The 22,084-nt window shown below is 37.0% G+C and overlaps 1 protein-coding gene across 2 annotated transcripts in view; it reads right to left on the reverse strand.

Moving 5' to 3' along the window:
• The window catches only part of LOC149805787 (zona pellucida sperm-binding protein 3 receptor-like), a 56,740-nt gene that overhangs the window by 18,616 nt on the left and 16,040 nt on the right, over positions 1–22,084 (reverse strand). For both annotated transcript variants that reach the window (XM_089950479.1, XM_089950480.1), the window contains exons 4-7: positions 17,267–17,500; positions 14,710–14,889; positions 9,128–9,325; positions 6,877–7,086 (exon numbers count right to left, since the gene is read on the reverse strand). In XM_089950479.1, coding sequence (XP_089806605.1) covers positions 6,877–7,086; positions 9,128–9,325; positions 14,710–14,889; positions 17,267–17,500 — 822 coding nt within the window. The remainder of the gene's footprint in view (positions 1–6,876; positions 7,087–9,127; positions 9,326–14,709; positions 14,890–17,266; positions 17,501–22,084) is intronic.

Consider the following 22,084-nt stretch of genomic DNA (forward strand, 5'->3'; position numbering starts at 1 on the left):
CGTCTTCTACACTTTCTGTAAGTTCATAATAGTGCATATTTCCACTTCATAGCAATCACAACATTAATTTTACATAAGGGCCGATCCATTTAACATTACAGGATACCCAGGGTTGGTAGTATTTTTGAAAATATATCCCACGGTACTCTAATTACTTAAAGAGTTTCTATGAAAATAATTTTTTTTAAAGTATAAATTACATCTCTGTGTTGCTAATCCATGTTGAATATGCCTTCCCTGACCTTAACTATGTTCTGCTGGAACATCCCTAAGCCACAAACAGCTTTAACCCTCAAACAATATCTCTATAAAAAAAAACTCAATAAAAAAAGCATAGGCCTATCTGATACATTCACTCAATTATGTACACAGACCAGCAGATTTTACAGGATCATAGTTTCCATGAAAGAAAGGGAAGAAAACCCAACCTCTAAATATCAATCAATCATAAATCATAATACAAGAAAGAGGGAAGAAACTCTGATGTTCATAATCTGCAGGTTTTCCCATATGTCTCTCAATCCTCATAAGAATGCTCACCGGGCTGACACCTGCTTAACAGACAAATGCAAGAGCAATTAGCCATGAAATCTGCATTACAGGATGCCTTCTCTAGAAACTGCTTCCAATGCTGTTGATTGCGTATGTCACGAAAACAATGGCTTCCATCCATATTTTATGGCACATCAGCACAACTTGTCCAATGATGTAGGGCCCCAATATCAGGATGCTTGCTGTCAAAGTTGCTAAAGTCTGTCTAATTCTATGAAGCATGGGGGTTGTTGTTGTGAAAAAGTTCTTTTAAAAATGGTTTACTGTCTTAAGTAATAGTGGCCATACTTGATCATGGCTCAGCATTATTTCTATAAATGTTCCTTCAAGGTAGGAAACCTTACGAACTGGGTCAAATTCTAAGTGACATTTCCATACAAGTTCTGTTTTTAGTAGTAACAGCCATAACTGACGTGGCTATTTCTTGTTAGTAACAGTGGCCATACTTGATGGCTGATTAAAATCATTTGAACAAACTGGAATGACCTTCATGCCAGGATGCTACCAAAATTGTTCAAATCCTGTGGCATATTTTATGAAAAGTCACTGAAATATTTTTCTATGTTTAGTAATGGCAGCTACATTTAAATGCAGAGCAGTGTCACTTGTAAACAACTGAAAGCCCTTCATGCATGGATGCTTTCTGTTCAATTCTGTTTTTCAGAAGAATTCAGTGACATTTTGTAAAAATTCGCATAAATGGTAGCAATCACTGATAGGCATTATTTGTTACAACCTGAAGGCAAACTATGTCAGTATGTTTTCTGTCAGATCTGATCAGATTCTTTTGAACAGTTGTTGTTGTTATTGTTGTGGGGTTTAATGCCATTTTTCAGCACACGATAGGCTATGCATGGCGGCCAGTCTTAATGGTGGAGGAAGAACCCGGGAAAACCCCAGGAAGAACCATTGACCCATGTGAAGCTACTGGCAAGCTTTCTCACATACCCACATTGGCCGAATTCTAGACTCGAACCCATGCAGACAGAGGTGAGATGGCAGTGATCAGTAACGGAGAGCGCTTTAGACCACTCAGCCACTCGGGGCTCCCTTCTCTTGAACAGTTTTGAGACGTAAAGTTTTTTGAAACTATTTTTGGTAAGGGTGGCCATATATAATGGTAGGTTGGTATCATATATAAATACTTGAACCATCTATGTCAAAACATTTTATATCAAATTCAGACAAATTCAGTTAAGCACTTTTTGAAACGTTATTTCAAGGTTCATCTATTTTTAGTGATGGCAGCCTTGTTTGATGGCAGATCGGCAGCATTTGAACCAATTTAAGAAACCTTCATCTCAGGATGCTTTCTGTTAGTCAAATTCTGTTGAACAACTGCGAGAAGTGCGTTAGAGGATTTTCTACATTCTGTAATGGTGGTGATATTGGCTTATGAATTGACACCCACTGATAAAATCTGAAAGGTCTTGATGCTAGTAAGCTCCTGTAAAATCATGTGCAAATGGTCAAGCCATTTTTAATTAGACATAAAAAGGAACTGTGATCAGATGGCACAATAAGGACAAAAGACCATAACAGAGGCTCACTTGGCCAGTCAAACTAAAACTCCGAATTCTAAATTGAACCATTTGTATATACTGTTATGTATCTAAATTAGACCATCTATATACACTGATATATATCTATCAGTCAAACATATCAAACTTATAATTGGTAAAATATGGAAAAACCAAACTCTTGCAATAAACTATCTAATAATAATCAACTCCCAAACTGAAAAAATTACTGGTTTATCCACAAATGATCATATAATCACTGTATCTGTTCCAGTTTTAACCAAAAATTTAGTTTTGACAGTTCCTTTAGTTCCATAATAAACAATGGAAAGTGTACCAACTAACAACTGCACAGAACCATATCTGCCATTGCATAATGCACCAGCAGATCTGGATCTAAGCAGTCTGTAATGAATAATAAGTAAAACAACACAGACCCTAATCTACCTGAACATTATGCAATGGTAGATCAGAGTCTATGTTGTTTGCATGCTGTCTGCTGCTGAACTTGACTTATAAGTAAGTAGGTTTAGAGTTTAGAGTTGTTTGGTTTAACACCATTTTTCAGCACACGATAGACTATGCATGGCGGCCAGTATTAATGGTGGAGGAAGAACCCGGGAAATCCCTGGAAAGAACCACCGACTCACGAGAACCTACTGGTAAGCTTTCTCACATACCCACATTGGCCGAATCCTAGACTCGAACCCACGCAGACAGAGGTGAGATGGCAGTGGTCCGTAACGGAAAGCACTTTAGACCACTCGGCCACTCAGGGCCCCAAGTAAGTAGGTATGGTATCTGATGCACCATAAGAAGTTTTTACATTTATTTTTCTTTAAAATAAAAATTAACAACAACTAAAGAAAATCTGATTTAAAAAGATGTGAAAAAAATTAGATTTGAAAAATTTGGAATGTAATGTTTTTCTGAGACTTTGTATTGTTATTTTCTAGGTAAATGACAAGTTAAAATTAAAACAGTACGCACTTTACAGACAAATCTGTAAGTAATCAGACTTTATTAAAAATTTCACTATGCTATCAGCCCCAGTTTTCAAATGGCAATTCACTGCTACTTACATGCCCAATACAATTCCGTGCTACTCACATGCCCAATACTATTCAGGGCTACTCATATACCCAACATAATTCAGTGCTACTCACCTGCCTAATAATATTCAGTGCTACATACATGCCCAATACAATTCAGTGCTACTAACATGCCCAATACAATTCAGTGCTACTCACATGCCTAATATAATTCAGTGCTACTCACCTGCCTAATAATATTCAGTGCTACATACATGCCCAATACAATTCAGTGTTATTCACATGCCCAATACAATTCAGTGCTACTCACATGCCCAATAATATTCAGTGCTACTCACATGCCCAATACAATTCAGTGCTACATACATGCCCAATACAATTCAGTGCTACACACATGCCTAATACAATTCAGTGCTACTCACATGCCTAATAATATCCAGTGCTACTCAAATGCCTAATAATATTCAGTGCTATGTACATGCCCAATACAATGCGGTGCTACTCACATGCACACTACAATTCAGTGTTACTCTCATGCATAATCCTGTTCAGCGCTACTAACATCCCCAATACTATTCTGTGCTACTCACATGCCTAATACAATTCGGTCTCATGCATAATCCTATTCAGCGCTACTAACATCCCCAATACTATTCTGTGCTACTCACATGCCTAATAAAATTCAGTGCTACTAACATGACCAATACAATTCAGTGCTATTCAGATACCCAATACAATTCAGTGCTATTCACACACCTAATCCAATTCAATGCTACTTACATGCCCAATACAATTCAGTGCTACTCAGATACCCAATACAATTCAGTGCTATTCACATGCCTAATCAAATTCAGTGCTACTCACATGCCCAATACAATTATGTGCTACTAACATGCCTAATACAATTCAGTGCTACTCTCATGCATAATCTTGTTTAGCACTACTTACATCCCCAATACTATTCTGTGCTACTCACATGCCTAATAAAATTCAGTGCTACTAACATGACCAATACAATTCAGTGCTACTCAGATACCCAATACAATTCAGTGCTATTCACATGCCTAATCAAATTCAGTGCTACTCACATCCTTAATACAATTCAGTGCTACTCACATGCCTAATACTATTCAGTGCTACTTACATCCCCAATACAATTCAGTGCTACTTACATCCCCAATACTATTCTGTGCTACTCACATGCCTAATACAATTCAGTGCTACTCTCATGCATAATCCTGTTTAGCGCTACTTTACATCCCCAATACTATTCTGTGCTACTCACATGCCTAATAAAATTCAGTGCTACTAACATGACCAATACAATTCAGTGCTACTCAGATACCCAATACAATTCAGTGCTATTCACACACCTAATCCAATTCAATGCTACTTACATGCCCAATACAATTCAGTGCTACTCAGATACCCAATACAATTCAGTGCTATTCACATGCCTAATCCAATTCAGTGCTACTCACATGCCCAATACAATTATGTGCTACTAACATGCCTAATACAATTCAGTGCTACTCTCATGCATAATCTTGTTTAGCACTACTTACATCCCCAATACTATTCTGTGCTACTCACATGCCTAATAAAATTCAGTGCTACTAACATGACCAATACAATTCAGTGCTACTCAGATACCCAATACAATTCAGTGCTATTCACATGCCTAATCAAATTCAGTGCTACTCACATCCTTAATACAATTCAGTGCTACTCACATGCCTAATACTATTCAGTGCTACTTACATGCCCAATACAATTCAGTGCTACTTACATCCCCAATACTATTCTGTGCTACTCACATGCCTAATACAATTCAGTGCTACTCTCATGCATAATCCTGTTTAGCGCTACTTTACATCCCCAATACTATTCTGTGCTACTCACATGCCTAATAAAATTCAGTGCTACTAACATGACCAATACAATTCAGTGCTACTCAGATACCCAATACAATTCAGTGCTATTCACACACCTAATCCAATTCAATGCTACTTACATGCCCAATACAATTCAGTGCTACTCAGATACCCAATACAATTCAGTGCTATTCACATGCCTAATCCAATTCAGTGCTACTCACATGCCCAATACAATTATGTGCTACTAACATGCCCAATACAATTCAGTGCTACTCAGATACCCAATACAATTCAGTGCTATTCACATGCCTAATCCAATTCAGTGCTACTCACATGCCCAATACAATTATGTGCTACTTATGTGCTCAATACAATTCAGTGCTACTCACATACCTAATACTATTCAGCGCTACTTACATGCCAAATACAATTCAGTGCTACTCAGATACCCAATATAATTAAGTGCTATTCACATGCCTAATCCAATTCAGTGCTACTCACATGCCCAATACAATTCAGTGCTACTCACATGCCTAATACTTTTCAGTGCTACTAACATGCCCAATACTATTCAGTGCTACTAACATGCCCAATACTATTCAGTGCTACTAACATGCCCAATACTACTCAGTGCTACTCTCATGCCTAATACAATTCAGTGCTACTCACATGCCTAATACTTTTCAGTGCTACTAACATGCCCAATACTTTTCAGTGCTACTAACATGCCCAATACTATTCAGTGCTACTAACATGCCCAATACTACTCAGTGCTACTCTCATGCCTAATACAATTCAGTGCTACTCACATGCCTAATACAATTCAGTGCTTCTCACATGCCTAATACTTTTCAGTGCTACTCACATGCATAATACTATTCACTGCTACTAACATGCCCAATACTATTCAGTGCTACTCACATGCCTAATACAATTCAGTGCCACTCACATGCCCAATACAATTCAGTGCTACTCACATGCCCAATACAATTCAGTGCTACTCACATGCCTAATACTATTAACTGCTACTCCCATGTTCAATACAAATCAATGATACTCACATGCCCAATACAATTCAATGTAACTCACATGCCCAATACAATTCAGTGTTACTCACATGCCCAATACAATTAAGTGCTACTAACATGCCCAATACAATTCAGTGCTACTCACATGCCTAATACTATTCAGTGCTACTTACATGCCCAATATAATTCAGTACTAATCACATACCCAATACAATTCAGTGCTACTCACATGCCTAATACAATTCAGTCTTACTCACATGCCCAGTACAATTCCAATACAACATACTGTCCATTTAATTTTTCCTGATGGTTTGCAATAAAATATATATATATATATTATTTGTTGAGTATTTTTATGCCTTTGAAAAATGTCATATATTTTAACCTATGCATGGATGTGGAATACTTTCAGATGTCTTCAGCTTGTGTGTGTGACCACTCTGGTGGTCTAGTGCTTAGAACATCCCACTCAGATGCTCGAGGTCGTGGGTACACATCCCAGCCAAGTAATACGAAAAAGTTATTTTAAAAAATGGTACTAACAGCTGCCTTGGAGGTCGTGGGTTCAATCCGTGGCCAAGTCATACAAAAGACTTATAAAAATGGTACTAACAGCTGCCTCGCTTGGTGCTCAATAAACTATCACACTGCAGACATCGTTGCAATATGACTGAAACATTGTTAAAACCACTTTAAAAATCCAAATCACACACTCTGTATGTGTGTGTGTGTATATATATATATATATATATATATATATATACATACACACACACACACATATATACACATAAATACATACATACATAGATACAAAGATACATACATACATACATATCTTACTAACCCTTAGTACAGTAAGGAAAGGGGTAATCCCAGGTGCCATCAGTTCCACATGTAATCCTTGACTCTCCTGAGAATTTGTAACCTGCCTCACAAGAACACTCCACATGAAGTCCTGTGTAAAATGGTTCACAGTAAATAAGTTCTCTTCCCGAGACACACCGGCAGACACCATGTACCATCGGACTCAATGGAGGGCAGTAGGAAAACTGATCTGTAAATGTGAGACGGAGAGAAAGGAAAAATCAAACAGCATTGTAAGAGCACATACCATTGTTAAACATACCCCAGCCTTCATGTCACATTGTTAAACACACCCCAACCTTCATGTCACATTGTTAAACATACCCCAACCTTTATGTCACATTGTTAAACATACCTCAACCTTCATGTCACATTGTTAAACAAACCACAACCTTCATGTCACATTGTTAAACAAACCCCAACTTTTATGTCACATTGTTAAATATACCTGAACCTTCATGTTACATTGTTGAACATACCCAAACCTTTATGTCACATTCTTAAACATACCCCAACCTTTATGTCACACTGTTAAACATACCCCAACCATTATGTCACATTGTTGAACATATCCCAACCTTTGTCACATTGTTAAACATACCACAACCTTGATGTCACATTGTTAAACATACCCCAACCTTTATGTCACATTGTTAAGCATACCCAAACCTTTATGTCACATTGTTTAACATACCCCAACCTTTATGTCACATAAATTTTTACCAAAGTTACTATGGTCTTATTAAAAAAAGATCTCCAAAGATGATGGCATACTTAATATGCATACTTCTTGGTGATCATCAAACCCAACCAAGATCTTAATGTTATAAACCTTCTTACAAAGTCTTACAGAAATCATATGAGAAATAGTCTCTATTGTGGTTACAATTTAACCCAGCCCATGGCAAGATCAAGTAATTAATATGCATACATAAAGTTTCTCCAATAAATATGGGTAAATAAATACACAGTCATCTCACATGTTACATAACGTTTAAGACCATGATATTACAAGACTATTTACTATGTTTGATTCCCTTTACAGAACACAAACATCTCACCGCTGTCCAAGTGAGTTCAAGTCTCAGTGCAGCCATGTGAGACCTTGTTAGTAGTTTCCAAAGGCTGGTGGTTATTCCCCGGTTCTACCTCCACCAATTATAACTGCAGTTATGTATAGCCTGTCATGTGCTGAAAAGTGGCATTAAACCCACATAACCAAACCAAACCATCAAAGGGTTGTAGGACATATTAGCAATTGAAAAAACAATAACCAAAACTTCAATACAAATTTTCTACAACTGTGACCTTAACCATATAGAGGTAAGCGATCATGCAGTTCAATGAATAGTCATATTTTCATTATGATTAATGCCAAATATGATGTCTATCATGGGGCTTGGCAATTATCAGCATATCAAAAGACATTACCAAAACAATGATGCAAATTATGTATGCCAGTAACTTTCACCCCAATGAGGCAAGCAAGCATGTTGTAAAATGAATTGTCTTTAGCTTCATATTAGTTCTTGCCAAGTTTGATGAGAATTTATCATGGGCTTTACAAACTCTATACAAAATTTTAAAAAACTGAAACAAAATCTGGGCAAACTGTCAGTGCCTCCCGTGATGGCAAGCAGTGACTGGTATGTCTTACGTCCTGCTAATGTGGGCTCAGCAAAATAATTCAAATATTCAATTAAATATGCTCCTTAAATCTTACTTGTCACTGATAATTTCAATTCTGACATACATGAATATATTGAGTTAACTGGATGATATCATAATGCAAACAAGAACACCATGAATGGCATCCATGTTTAATACATGCAGAAATCATTCTTCTTCTTTCAGTTACATTGACCTTGACCTTTGAGCCCAATATTAGTATGGTTCTTCCTTACAAAAGTGCAAGCCATCCACAACGTTTGGTAAATGCAAATGGTGGAAAATTTGAGTTATTGTGCACAAACAAAATTGGTATCAGATGGTTGGACAAATAGTTGGATATCATGACATCGTATTGCCTTATGACAGGTGTATAAAAATCTGATGATGTTGTAATCTCATGATGTGTATCCACTGTGATATTGTGTACCACATGAAGACAAAGGATACAGGAAATACTGTTCAGATACCTCCTTTATTAAACTCTATGAGACAAAGTCACATTGTAAGTGAAGACTGAGGCATTGCAACTATGAACATTTTAATAGGACTGCTGAACTTACTGGTGCTTCTCTCACACTTTGGGGCTTCATGAGACCATGTTTGACTATCCTTACACTCCAGGATTGATGTCCCCAGTAGACTATATCCACTTCTGCAGCTGTACTGAATCTTGACCCCAAGAGAGTAAATACTGGTCCCTAATGGTTCGTAATACCCATTCTCTATGTCAGTGGGGGCATTACAGCCATCTTTAAGTGCTGTCAAAATAATATCAAAATCAATCTATTTTACAAAAGAGTAAAAATTCTTCAATAGTTATCATGCTAGTCACCATTCTTTTCACAGACTTAAGTTTTTTTAATTCAAGATTAGGTAAAATGAGGCCTAAGCAAGTCGGATGTCACTCACCTGTATGGCTGATATTCGATAGCTTGCAAATGTAAATTTACACACATATTAACTTTACTGGGGAAAGAAAAGCTTGGAACACATAGTTGCAACATTATCTATTAATGTTGGTGTCATTTACATTCTTTCCTATGCCATATATATAATAAGCTACTGCCCTTGCTTTCTTATAACACAAATATGCTAAAAGATTTTTCAAAAATCCAAGATTTTTTTTTAAACTTCAGAGTGATGAAACTGTCTCTGATATTCTAGAGTGAGAACAAGATTTGTAAGATGGCTGCCACGTGGCCATACTGATGTAAAACTTCGATGAGTTTCATTTCAGACCATCTAGACATGATTAAAAAGTCTTTTGATGAAATCCCCATGGCACTATGACCATCCATTCAGGCCGAGTAGTGTCAACATGATGTTCAAGACTACTATCATGGAACTAAGATCAAGACCATATTTATTTAGGGACAACTTGATCTCAGAAGAAGTCATTTGTAAAAATCCAATGTCAATATCACCATCCATTTGAGAGTAAGGATATCAAAATGTTCAAGACAACCATAATGGTGGTTATATTAAATGCCAGACATGCATCATTTTCATTTATGGTCAACTAGACACCGTAAGATGTATTTTGGTGAAAACCCGATGTTTAGTGGGGAGCAGCAACACAAACGGTTCATGCTAGCGATGTTGTCAGATTGGTAACCTAATTATTTAAGACCAACCAGACATCATAATTAGTCTCTTGATGAAAACCACATGTTGATATGACTTTCCATTCAGGAGGATTAGCGTTAAGATGGTTTTTGACATGTGGCTGTGGTGGTCTTATTGGATGTGTGAGTGGCCTCTGGTGCAAAATCACCTCATTATGTGAATGCGACTGAAAGGTCAGGCTCATCAAGATCTTGACAATATGAACTTTACAAACCAAATCTCATGTGATCAGAAATATGGAAGGGTCTATCAAGAACTGAAAATGGAGGGGAAAATTCTTGCCTCTATTTGAAAGAGAAAAAAAGAGCAATTTTTTTAATAACAGAGGAGGGACAAAGAAATAATAGCTAGGCTTTAAAATAATAATGCACAATTTATGTGTATTCAGTTGATATTTTGTTACAATTTTTTTTAATTTGTGCCAATCCTGCAACTGTGCATCCTAGAATGTACCCTGAATATGGCCTCTAGAGTGTTTAGAAGCTTGACCAATCATATGCAAAATCACATCATCAACATGCATGGGAGTTGCTCACAAATGAACTCATCAAAGATCTTTCTGACATCAATTTGCACACCATTCAGATTGATCAGAAATGAAGCTTCTTGAGTGCTCATGAACAAATGATGATGGACTGACAAAAGATACATGCTGGATTTAAAAGCTCATTTGGCTTTAGACAACTGGTACAGATTATTATGGTACAGACACTAGGTCATACCATAAGCTCATTTAGCTTTTGGACAATTGGTACAGATTATGGTACAGGCACAAGGTCATACCATAAGGTTATTTGGCTTTTGGCAACTTGGTACAGTTTATTATGGTACAGATACAAGGTCATATCATAAGCTCATTCGGCTTTTAGCCAAGTGGTACAGATGCAGGGTCATACCATAAGCTCATATGGCTTTTGGCCAAGCAGTATAGATTATTATGGTACAGACACTAGGTCATACCATAAGCTCATCTGGCCTTTGGCCAATTGGTACAGATTATTATGACTACTCTGGTGGCCTTGTGGTTAGATCATCTGCCTCGGATGCAGGAGGTAGTGGGTTCGATTCCCAGCTGAGTCATAAAAAAGACTTATAAAAATTGCACTAATAGCTGCCTCGTTTTGCACTCAGCATTAGGAGGTTAGTGTTAGGACTGGTCGGCCTGGTGTCAAGATAATGTGACTGGGTGGGACATCATGCCACATGTCTGCGGCATGATGCCCCAGTACTAGACATCACTATAAACAGCCACACTGCAGACATCATAGCGATATGACATTCTTAAAGTTATGGTAAAAATCCAAATCACACACACAGAGATTAGTATGGTACAGACACTAGGTCATACCATAAGCTCATCTGGTTTTTGGCAATGTGGTACATATTATTATGGTACAGACACAAGGACATATCATAAGCTCATTTGGCTTTTGGCCAAGTGGTACAGATTATTATGGTACAGACACAAGGTCATACCATAAGCTTGTTTGGCTTTTGGACAATTGGTACAGATTATTATGATACAGATAAAGGTCATATCATAAGTTCTTTTGGCTCTTGGCCAATTGGTACAGATGCTTGTTTAACAGATGCAGGGTCACACCATAAGCCCATTTGGCCTTTGGCCAATTGGTACAGATGCTAATGGTACAGATGCAGGGTCACACCATAAGCCCATTTGGCCTTTGGCTAAGTGATACAGATGCTAATGGTACAGACGCAGGGTCATACCATAAGCTCATCTGGCTTTTGGCCAAGTGGTACAATTATGGTACAGACACAAGTCATACCATAAGTTTGTTTGGCTTTTGGCCAAGTGGTACAGATTATTATGGTACAGACACAAGGTCATACCATAAGCTTGTTTGGCTTTTGGACAATTGGTACAGATTATTATGATACAGATACAAGGTCATATCATAAGCTCATTTGGCTCTTGGCCAATTGGTACAGATGCTTATTTAACAGATGCAGGGTCACACCATAAGCCCATTTGGCCTTTGGCCAATTGGTACAGATGCTAATGGTACAGATGCAGGGTCATACCATAAGCTCATTTGGCTATTGGCCAAGTGGTACAGATTATTATGGTACAGATACAAGGTCATACCATAAGCTCATTTGGCCTTTGGTCAATTGGTACATATTATTATATTAAAGACACTAGGTCAAATCATAAGCTCATCTGGCTTTTGTCCAAGTGGTACAGATGCTTATTTAACAGATGCAGGGTCATACCATAAGCTCATATGGCTTTTGGCCAATGGGTACAGATTATTATGGTACAGACACAAGACCATACAATAAGCTCATTTGGCTTATGGCCAATTGGTACAGTTTATTATGGTACAGATGCAGGGTCATACCATAAGCTCATTTGGCTTTTGGCCAATGGGTACAGATTATTATGGTACAGACACAAGACCATACAATAAGCTCATTTGGCTTATGGCCAATTGGTACAGTTTATTATGGTACAGATGCAGGGTCATACCATAAGCTCATTTGGCTTTTGGCCAAGTGTTAGATGCTTATTGTACAGATGCATGGTCATACCATAAGCTCATTTAGCCTTTGGCCAATTGGTACAGATTATTATGGTACAGACACAAGGCATACCATAAGTTCATTTGACCTTTGGCCAATTGGTACAGATCATTATGGTATAGATACAAGGTCATACCATAAGCTCATTTTCGGTTTTGTTTTTCATATGAATCTGAAACCAACTTGCATGATGGAACTTGTTGCTGTTACATTAATTTATACAGGCTACATTTTCAACTGCATAAAAATGGTCTTTAAAAGATTTACTGATTCTCATTTGGAAATAGTACAGTCTTTCTCTGTCTCTGTCTCTCTCTGCGTCTCTGTCTCATCACATAGAACTATTAAACAGCAAAATACCGCAGCACTAGATGTAATTATAGGTTACTGCCTTTGTATGGGAAAATATGAACAAGATTTTTTAGATGGATACTGCACAACCTTAGGAGTGCAGTATATCCAGCCAACAAAGTGAGTTCATAATTTCCCAAACAAATGCAGTAACCTTTTTATTATATACTCATTTTCTTATTCTAACTAAGGGTTAATTATACAGAAACAGAGTAATTGAGTTTATGCTGTATTTCAAAATAAATACACAAGTGCTGAATCATCAGTACAAAAAACAACAATATTAATGCACACATAAATCTGCCCATCAAATTTTGAACTAAGTCGCGCCCTTGACATCACTTTCAAAACTAACTGCCGCGTTTTGTCTATTTAAATTTGAACTTCAGAGTGATACTGTGAATGAATGTGCATTGCAACATCTCTTCCAGCTGGTCCGGAATGAATCGATTTTTGTTGTTGTTGATTCTACTCTATTCTGCTGGATTTATTAGTTGTTTCGGTTTCACGCAAAATACATGTGACTGTGATTTGAGCAAGGAGCCTGGGGCATGTTTGGACTCAGCTGTATGTGTGTTTCCGTTCTTCCATTGAATGTTTGGAATCAAAAAGTGGGAAAATATTAAATCTTTCAACTGTAATTATCAAAAAGATGCAATGGAATTTCATGATCATTTCATTTTGAGTGCAGAAAGTAGAATGAACTTGGAATATAGTTGAAATTAAAGTAAAATTATGACAGATGTGTAAGCAAGCTTTAGAAACCATGACATAGCTCATGTAATTTGGATTAGCAGAACGAAGAAAGTACAATTTGAGGAAATTCAAGATGCAAAAATGTAAGTATAGTTTTGCCATTCTTATTACCAGCAAAAGAAGATATGTTTACACGTGGTCACTTGCATGCTTCCCCAGTTATGTTATGACCTGTACTCAGTATCATGGCATCTATCACTAGCCTAAATCTGAAACACTGTATCAACAAAGTTAATGCTGAAAATTGTAAAGCATGTGTTGTATCACAATACATTCACACAGAGGAAATAAGAATTCTTTATTGTCTTGGCTTATTGGCCATTTTCTAACAAGTCTTTCATTTCCTTTTCCCCCCAAGAATTTAGTAATTTCATGTAGAAAATGACAGCCCATGCCCTCAGTATGCTTTTATATGCTACTTTTATATACCCCAGAGATCACGGGTCTGAACAACTGCATGAACGAAATGTTATGAACATCCTAAATAACTGTTTAAACAATGAGAATGGTATTTTCAATACCGCGTCTCTCACGTTAAATGATCAAAATGATATTTTCATCTCTCATGAGTTTGTTCTGGACATTGTGAATTCGTTTGCTTGTTTTAAAATTTCATTTGTGACTCAGTAAACTCGTCCATATCTATTTATTGTCTTTTCTTTCAAATAGACGAAACAGCTGTTTTAGTTCATCCACAAAAAAATCTAATAAACTAAAACCTAAAGTCTACAATATGAGTGTACACAGTTTGTTTACAAAGTAGTGAGTGCAATATGAGTGTCCAGTATCATAAAATACTGCACCTTTCTGGCAATGTAAAGTTAACGGAGAAAAAAATGGAGTATATAAAAATATAAATTACTGCAAGTAGGCAACACTCCACTCCAACGCCCATCTTTGCATATCAATGGTTGACTTTGTATGGACATCATATAGTATCCCTCATCACATCTGTAGTACACCTCATCGTATGCTGATACAGCTTCATAAGCTGTTATAGGCTGACCATAGGGAATTTGAGGTGGAGGATCACACTTGACTTCTGAATAATAAAACACAATAAACCCTTCAGTGCACAGGACTAACTTACTGATCCAGAGGAGACAAAAAAAATCAACATGCAGCAAATAGTGCTTGGATTTAGACGATTCTCAAAAACAAACAGGCTACATGAATTTGAGTCAAGCAGGATCTGTAGTAAACAGAAAATTTTAAAGATAACAAAAGATGGTTTCAAAATGGTTTGTAAATGGTATTTGGTGCTGCATTTAAAATATATATAATACATGTACAAACAGCTTCAAAAATTGATAAATAAATGTTTTTTTTTTACATGGGCAAAGGAGTGTTTCTTTCACCTGGGCTTCAAATACTGAATACCCTATTTTTCTCTGTTAATTCAAACAGCATGAATCCAATTCACCCTCAAAAAGTCACAATTCGAGCAATACAAATTGTCAGCAAACTAAAGGGGTTATTGCTATGGTACAACAATGTATAGGGGCCCTGAGTGGCCGAGTGGTTTAAAGCGCTCTGCGTTATGGATCACTGCCATCTCACCTCTGTCTGTGTGGGTTCGAGTCTCGGATTCAGCCAATATGGGTAAGCAAGAAAGCTTGCCAGTAGCTTCTCATGGGTCAGTGGTTTTTTCAGGGGTTTTCCCGGGTTCTTCCTCCACTATTAATACTGGCTGCCATGTATAGCCTATCGTATGCTGAAAAAAGGGCATTAAACCCTACAACAACAATGTATAGGAAGTTGCCTTTCAACAATAGCTTCCAAAAATAATCTGAATTGCAATTAGTGAAACCATCAATTCTTGTCCTAAAATAATTATGAAAAGATCCGTTGCCAAAAATTATAATTTTTATTAAAAAAACAAGAAAATGTTTAAAATAAGTTAATGAAGAAAATAAATGGTAGAAGAAAATGTAGAACCTTACTAAAGGAGAGAGATACCAAAACCCAAGCCAGAGACATCTTTTAGAATGGACCCACCTATCAATCATTAAGCCAGACCAAACCTAAGACAAGAGGTTTAGTCTAGAGACAATGGAATAACAAGAGCAGTATTATGTTCCATGGGATGTCCATCCCTGTCCTTAGGAAAAAGGAAAAGGCTGAAAAACGTCCTCTCTGGGCCATTTTGGTGCATCTTTTTAGGACCAAATGTTGATGGGCAGCTCAAAAATAGTGTTGTTGCTTTAATTGTGGCTGTACAGCTTTGAACAGCCAATGGACTATGAGGGAGCTCTGGATGATTTTGCTATTTGGCCAGTTTTAAAGAGCAAAAGGTGGATGAAAGGGACCATTGTTTTTTCTCTCAAATCTTGAGTAGCCATACTTCATGTGGCCAGCCCTCAGACGTGGAGAATTTCTGCTGACAAGGATATGGACAAAGACAATGCATGCCTAAATGTTTTGCCAATGAAAACCAATTGGTGACAGAATTCTTTCAGCTGAGTGAATGAGGCTGCTGAAAAAAGATTTGCATGCGAGACTTTGGCTTTTTCCTCTAAGATTTAAGAGCTTTTACTGGAAGGTGAGCCCTCATAGAAATACCCACTTCAGCCGCTTCAGCATCCAAGGTGGCTGGTTTAGTGGGCCAGGAAAGTGTAAACCATACAGCTTGATGCAACTACCAATGGTCGCAACATAGAGGGGACAGATTACCACTACATTGTCTAGCAAAGTTGTGGCCCCTGATAATCATTTGAGAGAGCTCCTTACACATAACCATGAGATCTAGTCAGGAGCTTGGCTCAGAAATTTTCTTCCAAAATGGAAACAATTTTAGTCTCCAGAACCTGAAAGTTTGGGAAACATGTTAATCAAATAAAACTTCACCATCTGACTAGCAGAAATGACAGTCAATTTGGTGTTATGGATTTTCAACATAGTAAAACTGATTACTGTCAATAAATAAATAATTTTTAAAATTGACAGTGGAATAAAATTTTGAAAAAAGTATCAAATACATTTTTGAATGACCAAATGATTTGCATAAATAATTAATCTGCGAGGAGACCAGTGCATCAGGAAAAATAATACTAATACTAATGCTGCTGCAAAATGAGAACCAAAAATGTAATAATTCGGTTTATGAGTAGATTTTATCCCCACAAAACATATCCTTTTAATATTTTCAAGGCTGAATTTCAAAAAAATAAGGCTAGCACATTAATTATGATAAACAAATATAATATGGGATCCTAGGAGAGGCACCTTCATCTTTGTTCCATCTATGTCAGAGGACAAGTGCTCAGTGTGTATTGAGGTGTTGGTGCATGTAAGCTAGGCAATAGTTGCTGTTACTCACCACATGGGTTCAGGGTTACAATTTCTGCTTCAAACAAACTATAACTCTAACTTGTTATAATGGTGTCAGAGAGAGAGAGAGAAAGAGAGATCGATCTTACTTTTGCAGACAGGTTGAACTGGCCATCCATACTGGCTAGTGGTAACCCACCTGCCATCCTGCGCACACCTGATTCTCATTTTGTCTGCCAAATTGTACATTTCACCTTCCAGAAAGATACTATAGCCAGTTTTACACTGAACAATCACCTCATCTCCAGGTGCAAATTGCTGTTCAAATGATGGTATCAAAATGTGGACAATGCCATTTTCAACTGATGGACTATTGCAGTAAGCTGTAACAGAATAAAACATCCCATTAAAGTGGTTGTCTCAGAAGAAAACAAGAGGACAAGTGGGCCTGAGATGACTCATGTGATGACATATTGCTAATAACCAAATGCACAAGCCATCAGCCAAAAAATCTGGCTTGTAAGATGCTTTCTGCAGAAATTTCTTCCAACATCTAATGACTGCATATTATGAAAACAAGCTATATGATGTTTCTCTTTTTTGCATTTACATCTATATTTCATGACAGATTAGCATCATTTGTTCAATAATGGAAGGCCTTTTATGCCTGGATGCTGTTCAAATTCTGTTCAAATTCTATTGACTGCTTTTTGCAAAATTCATTGAAACAGTAATTCTAGTTTTAGAAGAGACCACCAAATTTAATCAAATTCTGTCAAGAGGTTTATGACAAGAGATATCCATTTTTAATAACAAGATCCATATTTAATTATTTTAATTATGACAATATAATTTATGCAAACTTAAAAGGTGTTCATGACAAGGTACTTTTTGTCAAATCTGGATAAATTCATAGCTGCCAACCCAACAAGCTCGCAATTTGTGAAAATAAGAATAAAAATTAGTGAATTTTGACATGAATTCAAGAAGCAATCTTCGAGTCCGGGAATATTTGTCTGAACAAATGCTTGGCATGGTCTCCAGCTGATAAAGGTTGACTTAGTTCAAACTTGTAGGTCTTCATCTAGAGATGAAATCTGCTGCGAGTTCTTAATTTTCCCAACCTCTATGTGCTTTTTGCTACCAATGTGCTTTCCTCACATCCTCTGCCACCATGCCCACTGCTAAAATTTGTGGCACACTGCGTGCAAAAAGCATGATGCATCTCAGTTGGCTGAATGCAAGGCCAATTTTGGGTATATTCCATCTAAACTTTACTTTTTGTGCAATACATTTCTTTTTCCTTGTTGGTGAAGACATTTTCAAGATGCAGTGCCGAATCAAAATGGTAATTCAAATCAGTATTCACGGCATGTAAAATTCTGGTTAGGCCCCAGTTTCTCAAAAGCATTTGTAAAACAACTCTTAGATTAAAATACTCTAAAATGCTTGCTACCGGGCCAACTGTACCAATCAGCTATAGTTCCATTCTGCACCATTTTGGCAACTGCCAATATCACAAAAAGTGCTTAACGGGAAATCGGTTATTTTATTAAAGATTTAAAATAATTGAGAATTGGGGAATTCATTATTTTTTTGCATACGGCATGAATCCATGAATCATTTAAAGAGTCATGAAATTCATGCCAAAATTGTGATATGGTATTTAAGATTAAGCTGTTTAAAATGTCTTGTACTTTTAGAAATGGGGTCCATACTTTTGCTGTTTGATCGGAATCATTTTTATAAATTTCGACCAGGATCCTTTCAGTAAAATTCTGTTCATTGGTTTTCTCTTTATAAGAAGACATTTAAAAATTTCTCTATTTCCAAGCAACTGCAGACATATTTGAAGAGAGGATCATTTGTACAAACTTTAAAATCATTATGCAAGATTGCTGTCAAATTCATCAAATTCTGATCTGGGATTTTTTTTGGCAGTTTTTTAAAATTGTTCTAGTTGTAGTAATGGTGGCCACATCTGAGAGAAGATTGTTATCATCAGGCCTTGATTCCATGCTGCAAATTTTGTTCAGTGGTTTTTAGAAAAAGTCACGTAATTTTTTTTCTACTTCTAGTAATGTAAACTATAGTGTTTGATGGAGCAGCACCACTCACATAACTCTGAAAGGCCTACATGCCATGGAGCTTTGTCAAAATTTTGGGCAGTTTGTTTAGTTGTTTTAAACTTTTATATTTCTTGTGTGTGTGAATTGGATTTTTAACGTAGCTTTAACAATTTTTCAGCCATATCGCTACGATGTCTGCAATGTGTCACTTTATTGTGATGTCTAGCACTGGGGGATACAGAAAAGTAAACAGACAAATGCAATATTTTGTAGATATTTTGTAAAGCTTAAATGTAAGCCACACAGACCATTATAAGGAGGTACACAGAAGGTACCAAAGAGATCAAAATATTTGTTTGCAAGTCAATAATCACTGCCTTTACTGAACGTGGATCTATGGTTTTCTATTTCTGAAGAATTTTAACAACAGTTACCTGAGAGGCATATTGCACTGTGTTGGCGGACATTAATATGTCAGTGTATGATGCTGAAAAAATCATCAACATAACTTGGTTACAGTGAAGCAGATGTTTCTATTCTCTTTGTTGGCAATGGTTTTGTTTTGTGTGCCTGTTTTGATTCAATCAATAGCAGATATGGGTAACAATAAAGATATCTTTTTTATTGTGGGTAGTAATATTATTTGCAGAGCAACATCTGCACAGACTGTTTACAGCTATGCATTTTGTACGCGATGTCTACTGTCTGAAGTGATATACATGTATGTTAAGCATGGAGAACACAGGCTGTTTACAGCTATAGCTTTGTACTTGATGTCTACTGTTTGAAGTGATACACATGTACTTCAAACATGGAGAACACAAGCTGTTTACAGTGATATACATGTACATGAACTTCAAGCATAGAGAACACAGGCTGTTTACAGTGATATACAGTACTTCAAGCATGAAAAATGATTTTTGACAGGTTGCCAGATGAGAAACTAGACTGAACTCAGTAGCCCTAGGTGAGTCAATTATCATGCACAGTGTATGAAGAAGCCATCAACTGAGATAAATAAAGCTTGACCCCTGAGCAGGTCTTGTAAGCTCATCACGTTTTAGGCAACTGGTTAGATTTGTTTTATTTTGAGATATGGATATTTTGCAGCTTCAGACAATGGAATTATTGGTTTACATCATTACTGAAATCTAAGGGGAGCTAAAAACATACTGATAAAAACTGACCAGTTCACGTGGTATGTTCAGGTTTTGCGAACTCGAAATCAAACCAAAGGTTAGAGAAACTTTGTGATGCATATTGGGTTCCCAGAAAGACTGCATAGTGATCAAATATCTCCACAAACTGGAGATCAGAACATGGTTGGCACTAAATGTGGTTCTCACAGAAATGCTCACAGAGAGATAGCTGTGATGGTAGATTGACATGACATAGCTGTGATGGTAGATCGACATGACAGCTGTGATGGTAGACTGACATACATAGCTGTGATGGTAGACTGACAGACATAGCTGTGATGGTAGACTGACATGACAGCTGTGATGGTAGACTGACAGACAGCTGTGATGGTAGACTGACAGACATAGCTGTGATGGTAGACTGACATGACATAGCTGTGATGGTGGACTGACATGACAGCTGTGATGGTAGACTGGCAGACATAGCTGTGATGGTAGACTGACAGACATAGCTGTGATGGTAGACTGACAGACACAGCTGTGATGGAAGACTGACAGACATAGCTGTGATGGTAGATTGACATGACATAGCTGTGATGGTGGACTGACATGACAGCTGTGATGGTAGACTGGCAGACATAGCTGTGATGGTAGACTGACAGACATAGCTGTGATGGTAGACTGACAGACACAGCTGTAATGGAAGACTGACAGACATAGCTGTGATGGTAGACTGACATGACATAGCTGTGATGGTAGATGGACTTTTTTCACATTTGGATACAAGAAGGTATATTGCATTCATGACGATTACATTGACACCAAATTAAACGATAGAACTAAAACATGGATTTCACTTGACAAAACCTATTTAATTGGTATTTATTTAATAAAGTGCTGATATCAGCAGACATTAGTGACATTTTCATTGACTGAAATTTCACTGAATATTGAATACTGAAAATGTTTGGAAAGAAAATTTAAAAAAATATATTACTACTGCTTTTGATGATTAAACAAGTGATATATCAAGGTTTCGTTTGCCATTTTTGATCATGATTTTCTTCACATTTAACAAATAGGGAACAGTATTTTGGGGTACTTTCTAGTAAAAGACACAAACATGGGATCTGCCTGACCCCATGTAATCAACAGGTTTGCCAGTTATCTGGATGCAAGTTATCAAGGGATTGGTGTATGTACACAAAAGTTATTTTAACCTCTGCAAAAATATTTCCAGTTGATAATTTAGGTGATTATTAGAACTACCATGAAGCAAATAAAACCCCAAATTACTTTTCTTGTCCTCAGAATAATGTACAAACCCATATTCATAACTTAATGTATCAGTCACAAAAAGTAAACCCATATCCCTCATATCATGAGCAATTAGTGGCTGATGCTTCATAAAGGACCCTGCTTGCTACAATTTAATCTTAAGGCCTTAAACCGTGGACCTTTACTGAAACAAATGTATGTATTTAACAATAATGTGCAATGACTCTACAAAACAGATGAAGTAAATGCTGGCCTTAAAACTCCTGTGCCTTCAACAATATAAAGTACAGTAGTCCCCCTCTTGAACAGCCACCCTGACCAGCGGCCACCCGCTCCTTACAACCAGAATCCGTTGGCACCAACGAGTTTGTGTTCAAAAGTACCCCTCATGAAAGGCCACCTGGTTAACGTGATCAGCAGCCAGCATATTAGTGCAATAATATAAAATTTACCCCTCACAAGCGGCTGCATTTTATTTTAA

The sequence above is a fragment of the Sinohyriopsis cumingii genome, chromosome 2, assembly GCF_028554795.1.
Source record: "Sinohyriopsis cumingii isolate HCF-2022 chromosome 2, ASM2855479v2, whole genome shotgun sequence".
Classification (NCBI taxonomy): Eukaryota; Metazoa; Mollusca; class Bivalvia; order Unionida; family Unionidae; genus Sinohyriopsis; species Sinohyriopsis cumingii.